Source organism: Sus scrofa, chromosome 15 (assembly GCF_000003025.6).
Source record: "Sus scrofa isolate TJ Tabasco breed Duroc chromosome 15, Sscrofa11.1, whole genome shotgun sequence".
NCBI classification, from domain to species: domain Eukaryota; kingdom Metazoa; phylum Chordata; class Mammalia; order Artiodactyla; family Suidae; genus Sus; species Sus scrofa.
The window spans coordinates 1,715,387-1,733,892 of NC_010457.5; the positions used below are offsets into that span (position 1 = coordinate 1,715,387).

General features: G+C 42.8%; 1 protein-coding gene across 1 annotated transcript; it reads left to right on the plus strand.

Annotated features, from left to right (window-relative positions):
• RND3 (Rho family GTPase 3) lies at positions 203 to 17,219 on the plus strand. Its single transcript, NM_214296.1, is given in 5 exon segments — positions 203 to 352; positions 820 to 907; positions 11,928 to 12,037; positions 14,970 to 15,104; positions 16,968 to 17,219. Coding segments are annotated over 5 exon segments (735 nt in total).

Below are 18,506 nucleotides of genomic sequence, written 5' to 3' on the forward strand. Positions count from 1 at the left end.
GCGCGGTGTGGAGTCAGGCAGAAAACTTGTTGGAGGAGAGTAACGAGCCTGCTCCTCTAGCTCTCATCTGCGCGGCGCTTCAGGGGTTCCCATCAGCCTTGCGATGTATTTTTATATCTGCTTTTTATAATATAGAGAAACATATATATTTTTTTCCTCTTAAGAGAAAATTCCTGTTCCAAGAGAAAATAAGGCAAGATCAATGAAGGAGAGAAGAGCCAGCCAGAAATTATCCAGTAAATCTATCATGGATCCTAATCAGAACGTGAAATGCAAGATAGTAGTGGTGGGAGATAGTCAGTGTGGGAAAACCGCGCTGCTGCACGTCTTCGCCAAAGACTGCTTCCCCGAGGTAAGTGTGGGGCCAGCCCGGGCTTCGAGGAGTGAGGAGGGCCTCTGGATCCTCTGGCTTCCCCCACTTCACCCGTTTTTCTTTTTTCAGCCGCCTTTCTCACCCTTTACTACTTTCCCCTGGGTTAGACTGCCGGGAAAGGGAAAGTGGTCTGGGAGCGTTTAAGGGTTGGGATGCGACTGCACATTCTGCTGTTAGCTTCTGAAACTTGTTCGGTCATGTGTGCAGAAGGTGGGGTTGTGAGATTCAGATCCTCTCCTCTTGGAAGATGGGAGGGGGGTGGCGAGAGGGGGTTAAGGGGGGTTCGGAAAAGGTCCGCGTGTTTAGTGTGAGGTCTGGTGGTCGTGGGTTTGGGGGTTTTACTTCTTTAATTGGGGAATGAGGAGGCGATTTTCAGAGGGTGTTCTGTGGGTGTCGTGCATTTTAAAATAACCTCTTTGCCCCATTCCTCTGTCCATTTTGTCCAGAATTACGTCCCTACAGTGTTTGAGAATTACACGGCCAGTTTCGAAATCGACACACAAAGAATAGAATTGAGCCTGTGGGACACTTCGGGTAAGAGAGTCATTGGACCGCGTGGCGCTCGGGCCGGTTTCCAGCCGCTCGGGGGTGAGCGGCGGGTCTCAGGACCCCAAGCTTGGCACGCTCTCACCATCCGCCAGCGCGCCATCAGCGCTGGCTCTGCTCCCCTCCGTTAACTTTGCTTCTTGGCGAGGGATTCCCGCGGTCCCTTCTGAGTGGTGGGCGGGGGGGGGGGGCGACATTGGGTTGGGGGTAGCTGTGGGAAGGGAAGAGCGCTGTGTGCCCGAAGGGTGACCCCGTGGTGGAAAATCCTTGTAGCCGAGTGGCTGGGGGGCCGAGCTGTGTCCGGGTCGCCTCCCGGCAAATGTTGGGGGCGGAGGGATGCGTGCGCCGCCTTGGAACCAACTGGATGAGTGCCACTCCAGGACCTGCAGCTTGTCGGGGAGGCGGAGAGCAAGGCAGGGGTGGTGGAAGGTGGGAGAAAATCCCCGAAGCGACGCAGTTACGTGCGGATCCCGCGTTTGGGGGCGGGGGGGAGAAGAAAGTAAAGGGAGCGCACGCAGCCGCGGCGCTCGTGACGCCTACTGCCAGGAATGCGCTGGCGGCGCGGGCAGCACCCAGCTGGCGGTAGCCCGGCCTCCTCTCCCCGCTGCCTGCGTCCTCAGCGCCAACCTGCAGATCCGAATTCCCCCACCCTCGTGATCACTCGTGTCCCCCGGCCCACGCCATTCCCTCGTGACCCCTTGCATCACCCTCCTCCGCCGGCCTACCAGGCCGCGGGCCGCACCATTCGCCTGTGACCTTCCCGTCCAGTTGAATTATTGGCATGGTGAATTATTTTCAAGGGTCAGGGGTTCAAGACCGGGTTATCGCCCTCCCACGCGCTCACCCACCCACCCGGCGCGCGGTGTTGGGAGAATCGGGTACCCAGAGGATGGGAAGGCCCCCCGCGCGGCTACGGGTTCGGGCTGGGTCCGGCGCGGTGAGGGAGGGAGCATCACCTAGAATCTGGGGCTGGGACCCAGGCACCAGCCGCCCCTCCCTGCGGTGCCCGAAATAATGCCCTTTCCAGGAAGGGTGTAGCCTCTGGAGGAGGAGGAGCCAGCGGGAAGGCCGGGTGAAGGCCCCTGCGCTTAGATCTGGGAGTTTAGTAGGCAGCTGGGCTACTGCGGATGAACCAAATCAAATCCTGGGTGAAACTACCTAGGAGAAATGAATAAGTGCCAACTCGGAGGCTCTGCTGTCAGGCAGGGAAGCCTCCTACTAGATGGACTTGCGCTCAGCTGGGAATGGCCCCGTGGAGGTGCCTCTGAGCTGTGTGAGCTTCCCACAGCCCTCGGCTTTCACCTCTGGAGCCCCCGAGGAACGCAGGGGATTAGAGAGCACCCGGAAGGGGCCAGACTGACAGGGTCGCCAGAGGCAGTCCCTGCACAAAGGCAAGTGAGAAGTCTCTCGAGCGCCTCTCACGGTTAGTGCCAGATGCTCAGAGGGCTGCAGTAAGATGTGCGGATTTTGTTTCTGCCTGGCGAGTCAGGCTCTCCTTGGAGCCTCGCCAAGGGTAGCTGAACCGAGACCTCACTGTGTTTTGTATTGAAGGTTGCATGTACTCTGGAAACTAGGAGGGAGGTAGTGATAGAATTCTAGTGTTTTCTTATTTCAGTAGTTTCCACCATCGGATTTTTACACACCTTGGTATTTAATGGACTCTAATTCCCAGACATATCACGGTCTTTGTTATGCCTAGTGGGCAGGACAGCTGGTATGGTACCAATAATTAAAACGGGTAATCCCCAGCCTGTTTGGCCCTAATGCAGGATAAGAATTTTTTAGACACTGGGTCTGTGAGTCTGATCCAGTTGTTGATACAAAGGTGTGCTCACATCTTAGCGACTGGATTTCTGTATGCAGATCCCCACCTCCCTGAGTGTCATTTTGTCATCTGGGAAAAAAAAAAAAAAAAAAGGAGGATACAGAGCAACATAAGGTGCAGGATCCCTCCCAGCTGTATACTTCTTGGCCTTAGATCATCACATAGGCAAGTTTTTTTTTTTTGTCTTCCAGGATGTTGGTTGGCTTCAGCTATTAGTCCCAGGGCTGGCGTCCTATACAGCAGTTTTCACCACATACAAATCAAACCAGGTTCTGCACAGAGCCACTGCTTCCTGGTGTATTTAGGAAGGACTCATTTGGGTAGGGAGGAGGCAGGAGTGGGCTCATAGAAATGTTGGGTTATACATCCTTCCTTGTCTTAAGCTTCGTGAATCACAGGACCACCAACGGAGATTAGATTAGGCGCCCAAAGGGCTAAATTAACTGTTTGGGTTTTGTTTGTTTGTTTGTTTTTTAGGCACATGCTTTTCAAAGACTAGAAAACAAATAAAATGTGGGCAGTTTATAGTTGGAGGTTATGCTTCACCTGTGCAGATAAATATCACTTCAGATATCTTCAAGTATTTAATCCACACTCTACAGTTTGTAGTCTCTGCATACATAGGCTTATGCCTTGCACACAGTAGTCACCAAATAAAATCTATTGGATGAACAAATGAGTAATCAAATGTGTAGTTACCAAGGAGATGAGATTTCCTGGCACTTATTACCCCTAAATTACCTGTGCACAAAGAATGGCAACTTTATAAACATTGCCTTTCATCGAATTAAAGATAATCACCTGAAATGAAGTCTGTCATGAAATAATCACTTGTATTTTTGTTTAATGAAACAAAACTGATGCATATTTAACTGAAATATAAAGGCATGAAAAAACTGATTAAAAGAAATCACATAGCAAAATTATTCAGTAATGATATCTTAGTTCAAATTGAAATTTAGATTTATACATAATGGAAAAAAGGCATAAAGGAGTTTTTAAGAATCCCATTATGTTTGTGAGGTGGAATGTTAGTTAATTAAACACAGCCAGGAACTGCTTGGGTTCCAAGAGCAGACTGTTTGCACCAAAACTGGTTTGTTGTTCACCAGTGAAATACATCTAGCAAGAAGGATAGCATCAGCAACTAATCATTTCAAGTACCTTTAACAGTTTCCATTTCATCTCAAGCTTTTCATGGCGAATTTCTGAACAGGATTACTTTTTGACAAACATTTGACATTTTCTTTGCCTGCTAAGGCATTTGTTTAGTTCAGGTTGTGCAAGTAATTGCATGTGCCTGATGCCTCTTGATACCTTTATTTTTTTTTTCCAACTGCTATCAATTTTGCTTTGGAGAAAAGATTCAAGCCAAGTGTCTAAAGTCCTAAATGTCAGATTTTTTTTTTTCCCCTTCTAGAACTTTCTAAAAGCTAGAGGGAAAATTGGGCATGTCACTTTTCTTACACAGGGAGAGACATGGCTTACACTTTGTCCTTTGGCCTTCACATCCTGTTTAGCCTCCTAGCAGGCATTAAAGAGGCGGAAGCTGTTCTTCTATCCAAAGTTTCTATACTCGTATAGTTTCTCATAGGCTTCCATTCCCTCTCTCTCCTTTTTTTCTGTACCTACTATGTGCAGGCCCTCTTAGGCCTTAGAGAGACAGTGTTGATTAACTAAGTGTTGCCTTAAGACTCATACAGTGGAGGTAGGACTGTAGTCATACAGTGGGGGAAGAAGGCTCTCCCCACTTAGTGTAGGTCATAGTCAACCTATGATGAGCCAGTTTGATCAGATTCTTGAACCCAAGTGCCCTGCTCCTCTTGCTGCTGTGGATTCTCCTGTCAGGCATTCCTAGTGCTAATAGACCCTCTAGATCTTCCTCAGGTAGGAAACACTAACTGCCACCCCCACTGCACATAGAAGTTAAAGCAACAACCACAAAGGACACTTGGCCAGTTGATTTCTTATGGCTGCTAAAAGTTAACCCCAGCCCCCCCAAAAGGAGACAAAACTTTTTATAAATAATAGCACTTTGAAGCCTCTAAAAAGGGGCATTTTTAAAGCTAGCCTTTGGGTTAAGAAGCATGATTTCTTCATTTTAATTAGAAATACTCCTGGTGCCCTTTTGTAGATAAGATGAGCATTTTTTATTAAAAGTCATAGAAATGGGCCTATTGATTTTCAGATCCGCTCAGTGAGTTTCTGCAAAACAGGGGGTAATGGTTTCAACCTTTTGAAGTGATAAGTGAGACCAAAGTATTCTTGTGCTTTGGAATCTGCCATACTTGCCAAGCATAGAGGCAATTTGTAGCACGAAGCCAACACCTACTAATAATAGAAACTTCGTCATTTGAAGATCACCATATCTTTTCCTAAGTGACTTGATTGTAGTGTAATTTCAGCACATGTGATTTAGGGAATAATAATCATTCATTTCAGCTTTTAACCAGGACAAGTTAATGCACATCTTATTTAAGGCAAATTATTAGTTTTGAAGTACTCAATTTAGCTGGTAATATTCCCCCACAATAATTAATGCTATTGCTTCATAAACAGTCTTTCGAATCTTGTCCTGATAACAAGGTTCTTTTAGGCCGTAAGTGCTAAAGTTAGCATTTCCTGTACTAGTTTTTAGCATTATTAGCAGAGAACATAGTACTCTTTAAGTTTTGTGCTTCAAGGAAAGAAAGGGGAAGAGAGAAAAATCTTAATCACTCATGGCCGGACTTTGACGCTAAACCCTATACAACTGTAAATCTATCTATATTTTTATATTTATAGGTTATACATCAGGTTTGCAGAATGATCTCAGTGACAAGCCCTCCTGAAATATTTCCTAACAGGGATGGAAATGTCTCAGCAGTGCTGGAGATCAGTGTTGGAATTAATCCAGAAAAGTGAAATCAAAAGTGGTCATGGATCCCTTTTCAGTGATTTCATATGTAAAATAACACGTCAAGGCAAGACGCATAGAAATGACTGAAACCAATAAACACTTAGGGCATCCTCTACATCAACTCTGCTAAATGCTGAAGCAGCCAGGAGGGCATGGTACAAGCCCAGCTAGGACAGTGCCTGCCCTTAAGGTACTCACAGTCTAGTACTTGTGTATAGAAGGGTGAGCCTGGAGGTTCTAAAGCTGGATTCACTAAGCAGCAAGAAGATCCAAAGAACTGTCGAAGGCTGCAGGGCCCCCTGACCCATGACTCATCAAAGCCCACCACAATTTCTTCCCTCATCTCTAGAGGTTGACACAGTGCTTAAGAAGTCTTTGTCACTCCCACCTGGTAACATGCTTATGTTGCATGGCTCTCAGGGAAGGCAAGATTCTGAAAGCTGAAGAATTTTAAGTTAACCTTATTAGAGAAAGGAGGAGGGCAAGAATTTTACAAAGATCATCACATGAGTGCTTGTGTTGTGACTGTATCAAGGGCAGAATGGCACAAAACTAGTTAGAATATGAGGAAATGATGAGTCCTTGGAGTTTAAGAGTTTCACAGCCAAGTTCAACTCTTGAGTTTTCACCTGGAAACTCTGCAGAAGTTGGAGGTTAAGGCAAAAGAGCTAAGAGTTTTGAAGGTGATTGCCAATAAGCAATATTATTAAAAACTATATTTGAAGAATTGTCCACTATGCAGCAATTTCCATTTAAACTATAAATAAGAAAGAAAGATAGATAGATAGATAAAAATTACTTTCTAAGTCTCTATCTGTGTCTAAATCTCTCAATACCCGCCCCCCCCCAAATGTAAACCCCATTTAGTGCTAAGTTTTTTCCAATCTGGTTTCTTGCTAAATTGCACATTTCAGTGAGGCATCCAGATTGGTCATTCTGATGCCACCTGAAATAACCAGATGTTTCCTCTTTAATCCAGTTCTGTTACATGTAGATATGACACCAAGGACCAATAACTTCTCCAGTAAGCTCATGGTGCCTGGCGGGCTGTGCCAAATAAATTACTTCTGTCTCAGCCGTTTTCTGATGCCCTTTAAATGTCTTCTCAGTTACTATATGTTGGCAACATTACTCAGAGACCTTCTTGACAAAACAGACATTTCACTGACACAAACATAAGCTGCCTCAGAAGTCTGGCCAGGTGTTGTGCACATTGATTTAAAAAAAAAAAAAAATGAGCCTGATGACATAGGATTCACTCATGGGACTGTAAGGAATCTGACTTTATTACTGGATGGCAATGTAATTTTAAAAATGTATGCATATTTGCTTTTGCCCCTACAACTCTTGTGACTTACTATAGTTCCACTTTATGTAAAATATTTTGATTCTTTTATTTTTAAAGTATCTTGCTAGGATTGGAAGTTTAACCCTAAAGCTTTATTTAAAGCTGAAAAATAGCAATCTTATTTCTACCTCATTGACTTTCTAAACAACTATGTATCTGCCTTGCTCCCAGAAATTAAAAGTATCAATTCTAATAGAAAGACAGGAATGCACCCAGATTTTCATAAAATGTGTTTATAATTTCTGTTAGTCTGAATCTGAAGTGGAAACAAATAAAAATATCCCACGTTGGAATACTTGCTGCATATTTGATGGCATGGTGCTCAAATAGCAACAGGTATGCAAACTACCCCGGAAAAGAGTTCAGCGGAGTCTCAGACTGAGCTTGACCCAACGTTCTGCCTGGACTTGATTTACATTCTTCAGATGATGGCAGATTCAGAGCTGTCACTCTGATTAGAAATGGAAGAAGCAGAACCTTGTAGTAATTGGGCAGATCATCACATGATGTGCTGCTGCTTTGGTACAGATGTTCTCTTGGTGGTCACCGAAAAATACCAAAATTTAATATATTTTCTTTGAATGAAATATGCGGTATTCCTGATTTTATTATTCTCGGTAGGAATTTCTGGGGGGGGGAGGAAATTTTAAACTTAAAGTAAAAGAAGTTGTATTTATGCATCATTCTACTAGAGGAATTTTCTGTTCTCAGACTCCTATAATGCCTCCCAGTGTTTGAACTGGTTTTGCCAAAGTTTCCATAAAGCCTCCCTTTTGGGCATGAATCGTCTTACATATACATTTAATTATGTACATATATGGTGCGTTCTCCTTTGTGCAAAGATGACCTCAGCAGGCAGGTATGTGTCTGCAGAAGTAGTTTCTGGGTGAGGCTCTTGGTGACTATTCTTGGGCTGGAAAGACTGCTCTCACCCAGAATTAATGATCTTGAAGACAAAGATGGGTAGACCTGAAGTTTCAGAAGCCTTTCAGAATTTTGCTGATGTTTGCCAAACTTGAAGAACTCAGAGAACCTCAAATGGCACTATTCCAGTCTACATCCAAGCAAAGCTTGGTCTTTGTGGGGTTTGGGGGCACACATTTTGCATATGTGGTGTAGTTGTTTCCTTACTGTGTGGAATTTCCTGAAATTTTCCCTGTGATGATCTGATGGTTAAAGAGAAAGGACCTTGGAATAGTGCTGGGTGGTTAAAGTTTCATATAAGAGAAAAAGAAATGCTGTGCCTGAGAATTTCCATGTGCGTAAAGCCTATTCCACGTGGTGAGGAGTTTTATTTGACTAATAAAGCTCAGTAAGTACCTAGAATAACTGAATCTAGCTCTAGTACATTTTTGGGTACTAGAGTTTACACTCTGTATGTCAGTACCTACTATGTACTGCCATTAATGTTCAGTACTTTTATGAAGAATTACTAATAAAAACATAAAAAAATTATTCAGTGCTTTTTCTTTCCTCGTGTTTAGTTCTACAGTTACCCTGGAAGTTTTTCACATGCATCTTTTTAAGAAATCTGTAGAAGTTAATTTTTTACTGCTTGGCTTAACAGAATGCTTTTCTTTAAGACTTTTCTGGAAGGATGGAGGAGTTAGGGGCAGGTGTTGTCCCTGATCATCAGCTTACTTTCTGCCCTTCCTCTGTCATTTCTGCCTCCCCATAGTGCTTCTCACTTCACAGGGGCATTCCTGGAATTCCTCTTTATTTTTTCTTGGCTGGTAAGTTATCACACACAGGCGTATGATTACACCATGCACTCTCCAGCTTTGCTTTTCTTCTTTGCTTTGTGCGGTAGCTTGGGCTTTATAGGAAAGAATTCCAAATGCTTAAACACAAAGTAAACACTTGAAAGTTACACTGGATCCCCACTTTCCCCAAAAGTCCTGCTTAGCTGATGAATTGTTAGTCTTCCTAGTAGGACAGTTCTTTTCTAATTCTGTATCAGTTTTCCTTTTTTATGAAGAAGTACAGGCAATGGATTTTTCTATTACAAAAACATTTCAATTTTGTCTGCCCCCCCACACTAATCATGAGTAAGTGGTCTTGTTATTTTTAATGACAAATTACTCTGGTGGTTAGTGGTTAGACAAATTATGCTTATAACTAATAAATGTGGAGATCAGTTTTATTACTACCTTTGGACACTCTTGTGGATCTAAGAGTGCTGTTCATTAGCAAAAGTAATAGGACAGATCAAAGCATCATTCCTAATGAGATCTCGTTAATGCTCTTTAAAAATTACCTCTGTACTTCAACAAGCAAGGTGGTTGGTTTCTCATCAACTTTTACACATACATTTTTTACATTCAAAATATCAAAACAAACCTCCATAAGAATTTGCTTTAAGTTGCAAATTCCCTTTCATTTTAAAGTCAGGCCTGTGTCTACATTTTGCGGGTATTTGGGTATAACCTCTAAGTACAGAAAGCAGCTCGCCTAGGCAGCAGGAGCCTCCAGCAGTGGGTTGAAGACAAAGCCACATCCCCTTTGTGGCCATAAAATGGGAGGAAGAGGGAAACCCCCACACAAAGGGAGGGAGGGGTATTCTCTGCAGCCACGTGGTGACTTAGACGTTAAAACCATTCCTTTGGATTTTCCTATTTTCCTTCCCATTTTCATTATTCTCTTTTGGCACCTTTGTAATTCTCTAACTTCCTTTCCTTAATTTGTGTTTGGAAGAGCTGGTTTTCACTGTGATGCAGAATAGCCTCAGATCCGAGATTAGCAGTGAATACTTACTTTTATTTCAGTCAAAGTTTATGTCCTGAAGGAATATGGCACCAGGAAATGCCTGTCCTCCAAGGTTCAGGTCCTCAGGGCTGGAAAACATCATAGGGAGATTGGTTTTCTTGATGGGAGTGATTTCCTGAAAAGGAGGTCTCTGAAACCTCCTTAGGCTTGTTCCTTTCAACTCTGTGACTTTTTGGATCCGGGGTCAGGTGTCTCTTGCTAACCTGAAAGACCAGAGGGAATCCTCTATAGGTGCCTGTCTTTTGGATTTCCATGCTACGGCCTGGAATTTTCTGATTTCACGTTTCAAAAAAGAGATTTCCTGATGTTCACAGCAGGAGCTGTGTCCAGGTTAGACTTTGGACAGGGGAACAGGAGAAGCTGCACTAGAGGAAGTCGGAGCCTTACAGAACAAATAAGGGAAAGCAAGCGTATCCCTGTATGGTGATAAGCCATCTTGTTTCTGAGGCCTCTTAAAACTGTTGAAGTTAATGAACTATTTGTGAATTTTTCTCTTAAAAATCACCCTTTTTTGAGTGGCTGGCTAACAGAGTAGGCTCTGTGTCATTTTCAGAGATGGCCTTTTTCTGATAGACCTTACTACTTAAAATGACTTAAAAAAAAAAAAAAAAAAACCCTTAGATCCTTTAAGCTTTTGGAAAATACCTTTCTATTGTCAGTCTCTGCTCCATCAGACTCCTGATTCCAGATGTGGGCGGGGAGCTGCAGTTTAGGACAAACTCCGGCGGCTTAGTGAGTGGATCTGCATTTATTCACACTTTTTTTTTTTTTTTCTTTTTAGGGCCACACCCAAGGCATGTGGAGGTTCCCAGGCTAGGGGTCGAATTGGAGCTACAGCTGCTGGCCTACGCTACAGCCACAGCAACACCAGGTCCTTAACCCACTGAGCAAGGCCAGGGATCGAATACACAACCTCATGGTTCCTAGTCGGATTCGTTTCTGTTGTGCCACGATGGGAACTCCTATTCACACTTCTTTTCCCTGTGCCTAGAACACTCCCTTCTTCCTTGTTTGATAGACACATCAGGCTTGAAGCAGTCACTCTTCATCGCAAAATCAGCTGGTGAAAAGGCCACAGCATTCCTGAGGTTGCTTGGTGACAGCCAGGGACCCACAGTTTCCTGTGAAAAGAGGATGAGGCACCCTAACCACATACAGTAACTTCTAGTTTTCAAGAGCAGCCTCCTGAAAAATTTTGTTTTGATAGAAATGTAAAAGATTATTTGAAAATCTTCTTTAGTCTTTCTCTTTCCCTGACTTTGACTTGTGAGGTTTTGATTTATCAGGGGACAAAGTGTCATGTTTTTTTCTGCTGGAAAGGGAAAGTGATGTCAAAATGAAATTGGATTTCAAAAAGATTGGTGGCTTAGATTTTTTTTCTCTATTCTGGAGTCAAATATATATATGTGTGTGTGTATAGTAAAATGATACTCATGTTGTGCTTATGAAATGTCAGTATACTGAAAATGACTTTTCAAAAAATATATAGCATGGCAAGCTCTCTTAATTTTATAGCAACAGCATTTTATAGTAATCACCCTCATATTGTCCATCCTTTGGGATTCTTAAAAGAACAGAAGAAATGTCCTAAACAACTAGAGGGGGCTTTATGGTTAAATTACTGGTAACTTGAACCTTGCGAGAACTCTGGATTTAACTCAGGCTAAGATCCTTGGAACATGCCTTGGTGTTCCAGAGATAGACCTGTGTAAAAAAGTGACATGATCTGGTGTGGCCTTTATGACATTCTTTGGCTGCAACAGGAAGAGAGGCTATATACGGTTTGGAGATAAGTTTAAGTAAGCAAGCTCCAAGGTCACTGCTTATACAAACTTGGAACTTGGAGATGGGGTGGTGCTGATAAGGTTCACAATGGTTCTCTTTGCTTAGCTGACCCCACCCTTTTTCCAGGGTCTACTCTTTGAACCAGACAGATTTCAACTCAAGATCCTGCCTTCTCCCCTTGAATTTAAGTCAGATACAAGTGAGGCTTCCTTGTCTCTTAGCAGAAATGACTACTACTCGGCTTTTGTTTGCTTTCTTCTCCAAGAATTAGAGGAGATGGGAGCCATGTGACATTCAAGGGATTTAACTCAAAAGGCCAGAGTTCATGCGTGACAGACAAGGGGATTTTCATCCTAAAACTGGTATTTCTTTTGTTTCTTCGCAGGTTCTCCTTACTATGACAACGTCCGGCCCCTCTCCTACCCAGACTCAGACGCCGTGCTGATTTGCTTTGACATCAGTAGACCAGAGACTCTGGACAGTGTCCTGAAAAAGGCAAGTGGCGGGGACGGTGACCCAAATCAGTACTGGCCCAGATAGAGAGTAGAAGCATGTGGTTGGCTGGGTGCTCAGACACTCTAGCTAATACCCTGCTACATGTTTTGTAATTAAAACACTGCAAAGGACACTCTCACACTATAACAAGCTTTCCACTCCTGTATGTCCCATGTTTTGATGATGAACCCACTTAACATTTTATTTCATTTTAAGAAACAAAATACCCTTTTAAGAGCCTCTCTGTTTATCCTTTGGGCGGCAGTAGTGCAACTGAAAATAATGATATCTGATTACTCTTAAGAACGCCTTCCTTCTTTCTTCCCTTCACTTACTCTGTAGATAGTGCTTTATGGGTTTACATTTCACATTAATTTGGGGATTGAAATGAATACAGTTATAGCTGTTTTAGTAGAGAAGCTGTGTTTCACTAATGATGCCATTTATTAGAAACAGAAAGAGAATAAATGGAGGGAGGAATAGGGGTGTGTTTCTAGACATGCGACAGGGTAGATTGTGACCAGGCAGATGTCAGATACCAGTCAAGACAGTAGTTGTACACGTTAGAGATGAGGTTACATAGCAGTTAAGGTGAGTGAGGCTCTGCAGATGGGAAGAGACCTGAGGAAGCTCTGGATGGAACCTAGGGCAGGTCAGGAGGAAGGGCGTCTGTTGCAGGTGGGTTACAGGTCCTGCAGAGGCCGGTGGAGGGAGGAACATTTCTTGGGCTCCGCCAAAATAGGAGTGAGGGTAGTGAGAGAAAGCCTGTGCTGGTCCAACGACCGGCGTGTATTGGCCTCTAGCTGACTCCTCTGTCCTGGCCTGAGTGCTGTGGGGTATCGGAATCAGACCTTCCACGGAGCTCTCTTCCCTGTGCACTCAGGCTCAGATGGAGGATGTGCTTGAGAGCAAAGCCATGTCTTCGTATTGTGTGTGTTTTCATTCATTTATTTTTCCCTGTCCTTTTGACTGCTGGTCTTGGGTGTCATTACAAAATTAGGATTTGAAGGTGAATCCTTGCCCCTGCCCCCGTCTCTTTACCAGACATGACAAACACAGTTAGTTTCAATGAAATATACATTTCTCAAAAGATGAAAGGCTCTTCTTAGCTTTTTAACTCCTTTCAATTTTGAGTAATGATTGTATGTAAGGTAAATAATGTGACTGTCAGATTCTGGCAGGGATACACCTTTCCTGCCTTTAATGCTTGTGAACAATTGCTAAACATGCAGAGAGAGGCCAGAGTCATCACACAGCTGAAGAAAGACTAGCAGCTGGCCTCATGCCTGTCTGTAGATAAAAGAGATTGCTTATTTACTAGAGTTCTTACCTGATGTAGTACCAGGTTATGCATAATTTATGATGAAAAGCCTCGCTCCTCTTTCATTTTGCTTTTGTCTTCTAAGACCAAATGAAGAGTGACTTCGGCCTTGGAGATATTAATGAGTGTGTTTTACATCCGTGTGAAGTTTAAGGCTCATGATAACCACCCCTGCTATGGTTTTTCTTGATTAATTGAATCCTTTAAGTCCTTGAATATCCAAGAGGTTAGAGTGACTCAGGGCCGAAGAGATCTTTTTTTCAATTCACCTTCCAGTGCTTGCTCCAGTTCCATGAAGCACATGGTAGATGTCTAAATATGCTGGGAAAAAAGGAAAGAAGGGAGGACTTAGGATAAATTAGGCTGTGTGGAAAGTGGCTATTACTTCCTTCAATCCACTATTGTACTTGGACTGGAGCTCATTACCCACACAGTACATTTCTAGATCTGGAGATGTCTCCTCCAGAGGTCTTTTAAATTACTCCAGGATGTCCCTTTATCTAGTCTTAGATACATGACCTCACCACCCTCACTCTTAGTGAAATTTTTTCTGGAGGATCAAGCGCTGTCTCCATCATCTCTGTAACCCCCACGATATTCAGCAGAGCACTTAATACATCTTCGTGAGTGTGGGCAGGGAGAATCGGGCACAGGTTCCCGATCTCAGCGACCTCCACTCCCTCCTCCTTGATGCCAGAGCTCTCCTATGAACACTCTGAACTCCTGACTCTTGTCCTGATGGTCATCTCAGGCTTGGGGAAGTGAAACTACAAAAAGTCATCCATTTGCTCTTTAAAAAGACAGTTGGAATGCCCTGCCAGGCATTTCTGGTGGTTCTAAGAGTTCTTGTTGGGTCATGAAACTACTAGCCAAATTAGGCTAAATTAATAACTTATGCAACTCAAAACTAACTCAAGGGCCTCTGAGACATAGGACCAGATGCCTCCCTGATAACCCAAGAGATAGGCCTTTGCAAATGTCATGGTCTTTGCTGACTCAGCCACTCCAAGGGAAACTCCTTAAAAGCAGGCCATTCTGCCTTATGAATGCTCTCTCCAGTTTCTGCAATCTCAGTAGAGATTTCAGCACTTGGTGGCTGCTCAGTCTTTCTTGATAGGATCGGTGAACGCATACCTGAGCTTATTCCCAGCCTTCCATGCTGGGAAGTACCAGCCCAACATACCTGAGGATGTAGTCACTTGTTAGAATATATAATTATTCTTAAGGCACTTTTATCTTTCAGAGATACCCCAATAATTATGAAATTGCCCCAGCTGCCTTCTTTTTTTTTTTTTTTTTTTTTTGCCCCAGCTACCTTCTGACAACACCCAGCCAGTCTCTTGCAGTGGGGACAGATAATGATGAGTCAATAGAGGGAGAATAGAGAATAACATGGTTCCCTAATGCAGCCACTTTAAAAAGCACTAAAATTTACTGTCTACTTAGGAGATAAGTGCACGTTTGCTTCTTCATCTGAGTGACGACACAGTTCCTTTAAATGTCCTTGTGAGTCCCATTTGCAGTGCCTGCCATTGGAGAAATAGTTTTCCATTGTAAGGCTGCCCAGCCCATTGTTAATTTCTCATCTTTTTTTTTTTAATCCCCCTATAGTGGAAAGGTGAAATCCAGGAGTTTTGTCCCAACACCAAAATGCTCTTGGTCGGCTGCAAATCTGATCTTCGGACAGATGTCAGTACATTAGTAGAGCTCTCAAACCACAGGCAGACACCAGTGTCCTACGACCAGGTATGTGTGTAGTCGGTGTGCACGTGTGAATTTTAAAGAGTGACAGAACTGGAACATCACTCCTAAGAAATACAATAAAAAAAATAGCTGCTTTTCTAAAGGCTCAACCAATGGTCCACCCCAGATGCCTGCCCTTTTCTTAAGGTGCAGAATGAGCACTGTGTGTCCAGGCTCAAGACTATGAACACAGGTGAAACAGGCTGGCATTTCTGTGCCTCAGCCTTCCTGAGAGGCATCCAGGCCCCTTCCTGGCAGCCCATTGCTCAGATGAATGTAAAAACTGCCAAGTGAGCACCAAAGCAATCCGGGGCAAGGTTTGGCTGCACCTGTGGTGGTGCTCTGATTTTGAAATTCCTCAGAAAGCTTCACGGTATTTATTTAGCTGTCAACTGTCTAAGAATTCATTTGTTGTATATGGGTACAGAAGACTCGTTTTGAAAAAAACATCTTTTAAAACGTGAACTGCTCAGTCATTCAGGAGCAGAATCACATGATATTTGATTACTGAAGTACATAAACAGTGGCTCATATTCAACCCTTTGTATAGCTCTGCTACTCCTACTGAGTTTAAAGTTAACTAAAGAGAGAAAGTGGTCAAAATCAATATTGCTCTTAAAGAGAGTTAATCTGCTTTTGCATTCAGCAACACAATAAAATACTTTAAAAGGCCATTGTTAGTAAAGTAGAGCATGCCAAAAAACTGTCTTCTAGAGATTCATCGTTTCTGCAGGCATTTCCCCGGAGTATTTAGAAAGGAGGAGAATTGGTTTCAGCAGTTCATTCTTTTAAAACTGACAACCAGATTCTAAAGAGAGTCATGTTGAAATAGCTGGAATTTTGTTTAGTATCCATCATTTTAAATACCATGGTCATCTTTGTCCTGCAGTGTTCCAGTTAACAAAACTCTGGCTGTTTAAATAAGTCGTTTTGATGCACACATGTTTATTATTGTCTCCACTAGTCCTCTGGCCCATGTTTAGAAAACTGCATATTTTGTGTTTCCTAGGTTATAGATGTTATAACAGTATTACTCCTTTCCTCAACTTATTTTGTCCCTAAGGCATAATCATATGTTTTATTTTTTATAATGATTTTTATTTTTTCCGTTATAGCTGGTTTACAGTGATTTTCTACTGTACAGCAAGGTGACCCAGTTTACACATATGTTTTAAAGTTGATCCTAAATTCTGTTACTCCTTTTTTTGTACAGCCCGTTGACTAGTCTTGAGTGCCCTTTACACTCAGGAAAAGAGAAGTTGAGTGCTCCATGAGGTGCTGGAACAGGCTTGGGGGGCCAGGTCACCGTGCCAGGGCTGCATGGGAAATGCAGCATTTACATCATGAGCTTCAGCTTTTTCACTTTTTTCCAATAGTACAGTTCTCTGGGTAATTCTCTTTCTTTGCTGTGACCTGGACCAAGACCTAAGTATCTAGTTACCCATGGTTGCAATTGGTGGCCAAGATGAATCACTTCCTTAGATCCACCTAAGGAATCACCTCCTAATAACTATTTGGTGATGGGGCCCTTGTGTATTGATGACCAAAGGAAATTAGATCAGCCTTTAGCATCTCTGGGAAGTCAAGCAGTGTCTACTGAATGATGATAATTGAACATCTTAGGATTGGGTCTTGACTGCAAATACTTAGGAAGTAATAAACAAGGCAGTTCAAAATTTTAGGAAGTAATAAACAAGGCAGTTCAAAATTTTAAAGGGGGGGGTTTCTTTTCAGTCTTTGGAAAATTCAATTAACATATCAGAAACATTTTGCAATGCATTATTATTTTGTGGTGTTAGAACACACTTTATAACTTTCCCCAGAGACTTAAAATTGCTGATCCCAATCCCTTCTCTTGCTTCTCAGGGGGCAAATATGGCCAAACAGATCGGAGCAGCCACTTACATCGAATGCTCAGCTTTACAGTCAGAAAATAGCGTCAGAGACATTTTTCATGTTGCCACCTTGGCATGTGTAAATAAGACAAATAAAAACGTTAAGCGGAACAAATCGCAGAGGGCAACAAAGCGGATTTCACACATGCCCAGCAGACCGGAACTCTCGGCAGTGGCTACGGACTTACGAAAGGACAAAGCCAAGAGTTGCACTGTGATGTGAATTTCTGGTTTTCTTTAATGAGGACACGGAAACCTGGTGTAAAAACAAAAACAAAAACAAAAAAACAAAAAAACACCACCAACAAAACAAAAAGGTGAAGTCTGGACAAAGTGCACAGCCAAAGTCATGTATTCTGGAGGCTTAGGAGGCATTTGGAAGGATGCTCATCTTTTTGGAATCCTGTCCTTAGGTTTGGCCCGTAGAGCAAGCGGTGAGAAGTAAGTAGTAAGTACGTTGAAGCGTATTTGAAGTGTGACTTGAAAAATATGCCAAAAAAGAGAGATTCCGATGGGCTAAAGATTGAGGAGGAGGAATATGAGTACCTCCAAGAAGAAAAATCACCCTCTGAATGGTGCTTGCATTTTTGTTTTCTTTGTTACAATCTATTCATGGATCTCTCCTTTGATTTAATTTTGAAGTGTTTTAATCTCCTTTACAAAAAGTATATATTAATATACCGTCCTCACTGGGGAACTGGCACTGTGACCTTAGCGTTTAGTTTTCTAGAGGATGTGATCTAATTTCCTCCTAGCTCATCATTAAAATGGAAATTGTATCAGGACCCATGGGACAGCCAGAGGAAGAGTTGGTGAGGCTTTGAAATCTTGCTGTCCTGGAGATAGCTCATCGAGGTGGTTCTCAAGAAAGGCTTCGCAGTCTCGTGAGAAGTGCAGACCAACACTATGGAGAATAGGTCAACTAGAGAAGAAGTGTCTGTTCTTATTCAGTCTGATGGTTCTGTTCATCCTTGTGATTGTCATTAAAAAGTGGTAAATTGCTCAATGTAATATTTTTGTGTGCTGTTTAGAAAAGAGGGTGTGTGGTTTTTTTTTTTTTTTTTTTGCCATCGTTGATAAAAATGCAAAGTCAAATAAAAGGTGTCTTGGTTTGACGTCATAGAATGATCCAAGGGGGGGGAAATGTAGGTACTATTTTCACCTGATGAGATAACGAATGAAGGAATAGTAGCAGAAAGCACAGTTTGTGAGTAAGCTGTCTGGAATTAAGGTACCAGAAGTACAAAGCAAAAGGCCTATTTGGGGATGAAGCTCTGAAGTTAGCATCTGATGATCAGTTGGTTTACTTCACTTTCTTTCAGTGAACCTGATAAGAGAAGGACCCTCTGATCCAAGCTTTTGAGAATCCTGAGAGGAAAATTATGCAATGTCTATCCTGACACTATCTAGGGCGTTTCTAGAGAGTGATTGCTAAACCTCACTTAACCGGATCCCGGATCCCACATCCCACCAAGACCCGTGTTCCGTACTTGTTACGTAAAATAATCAG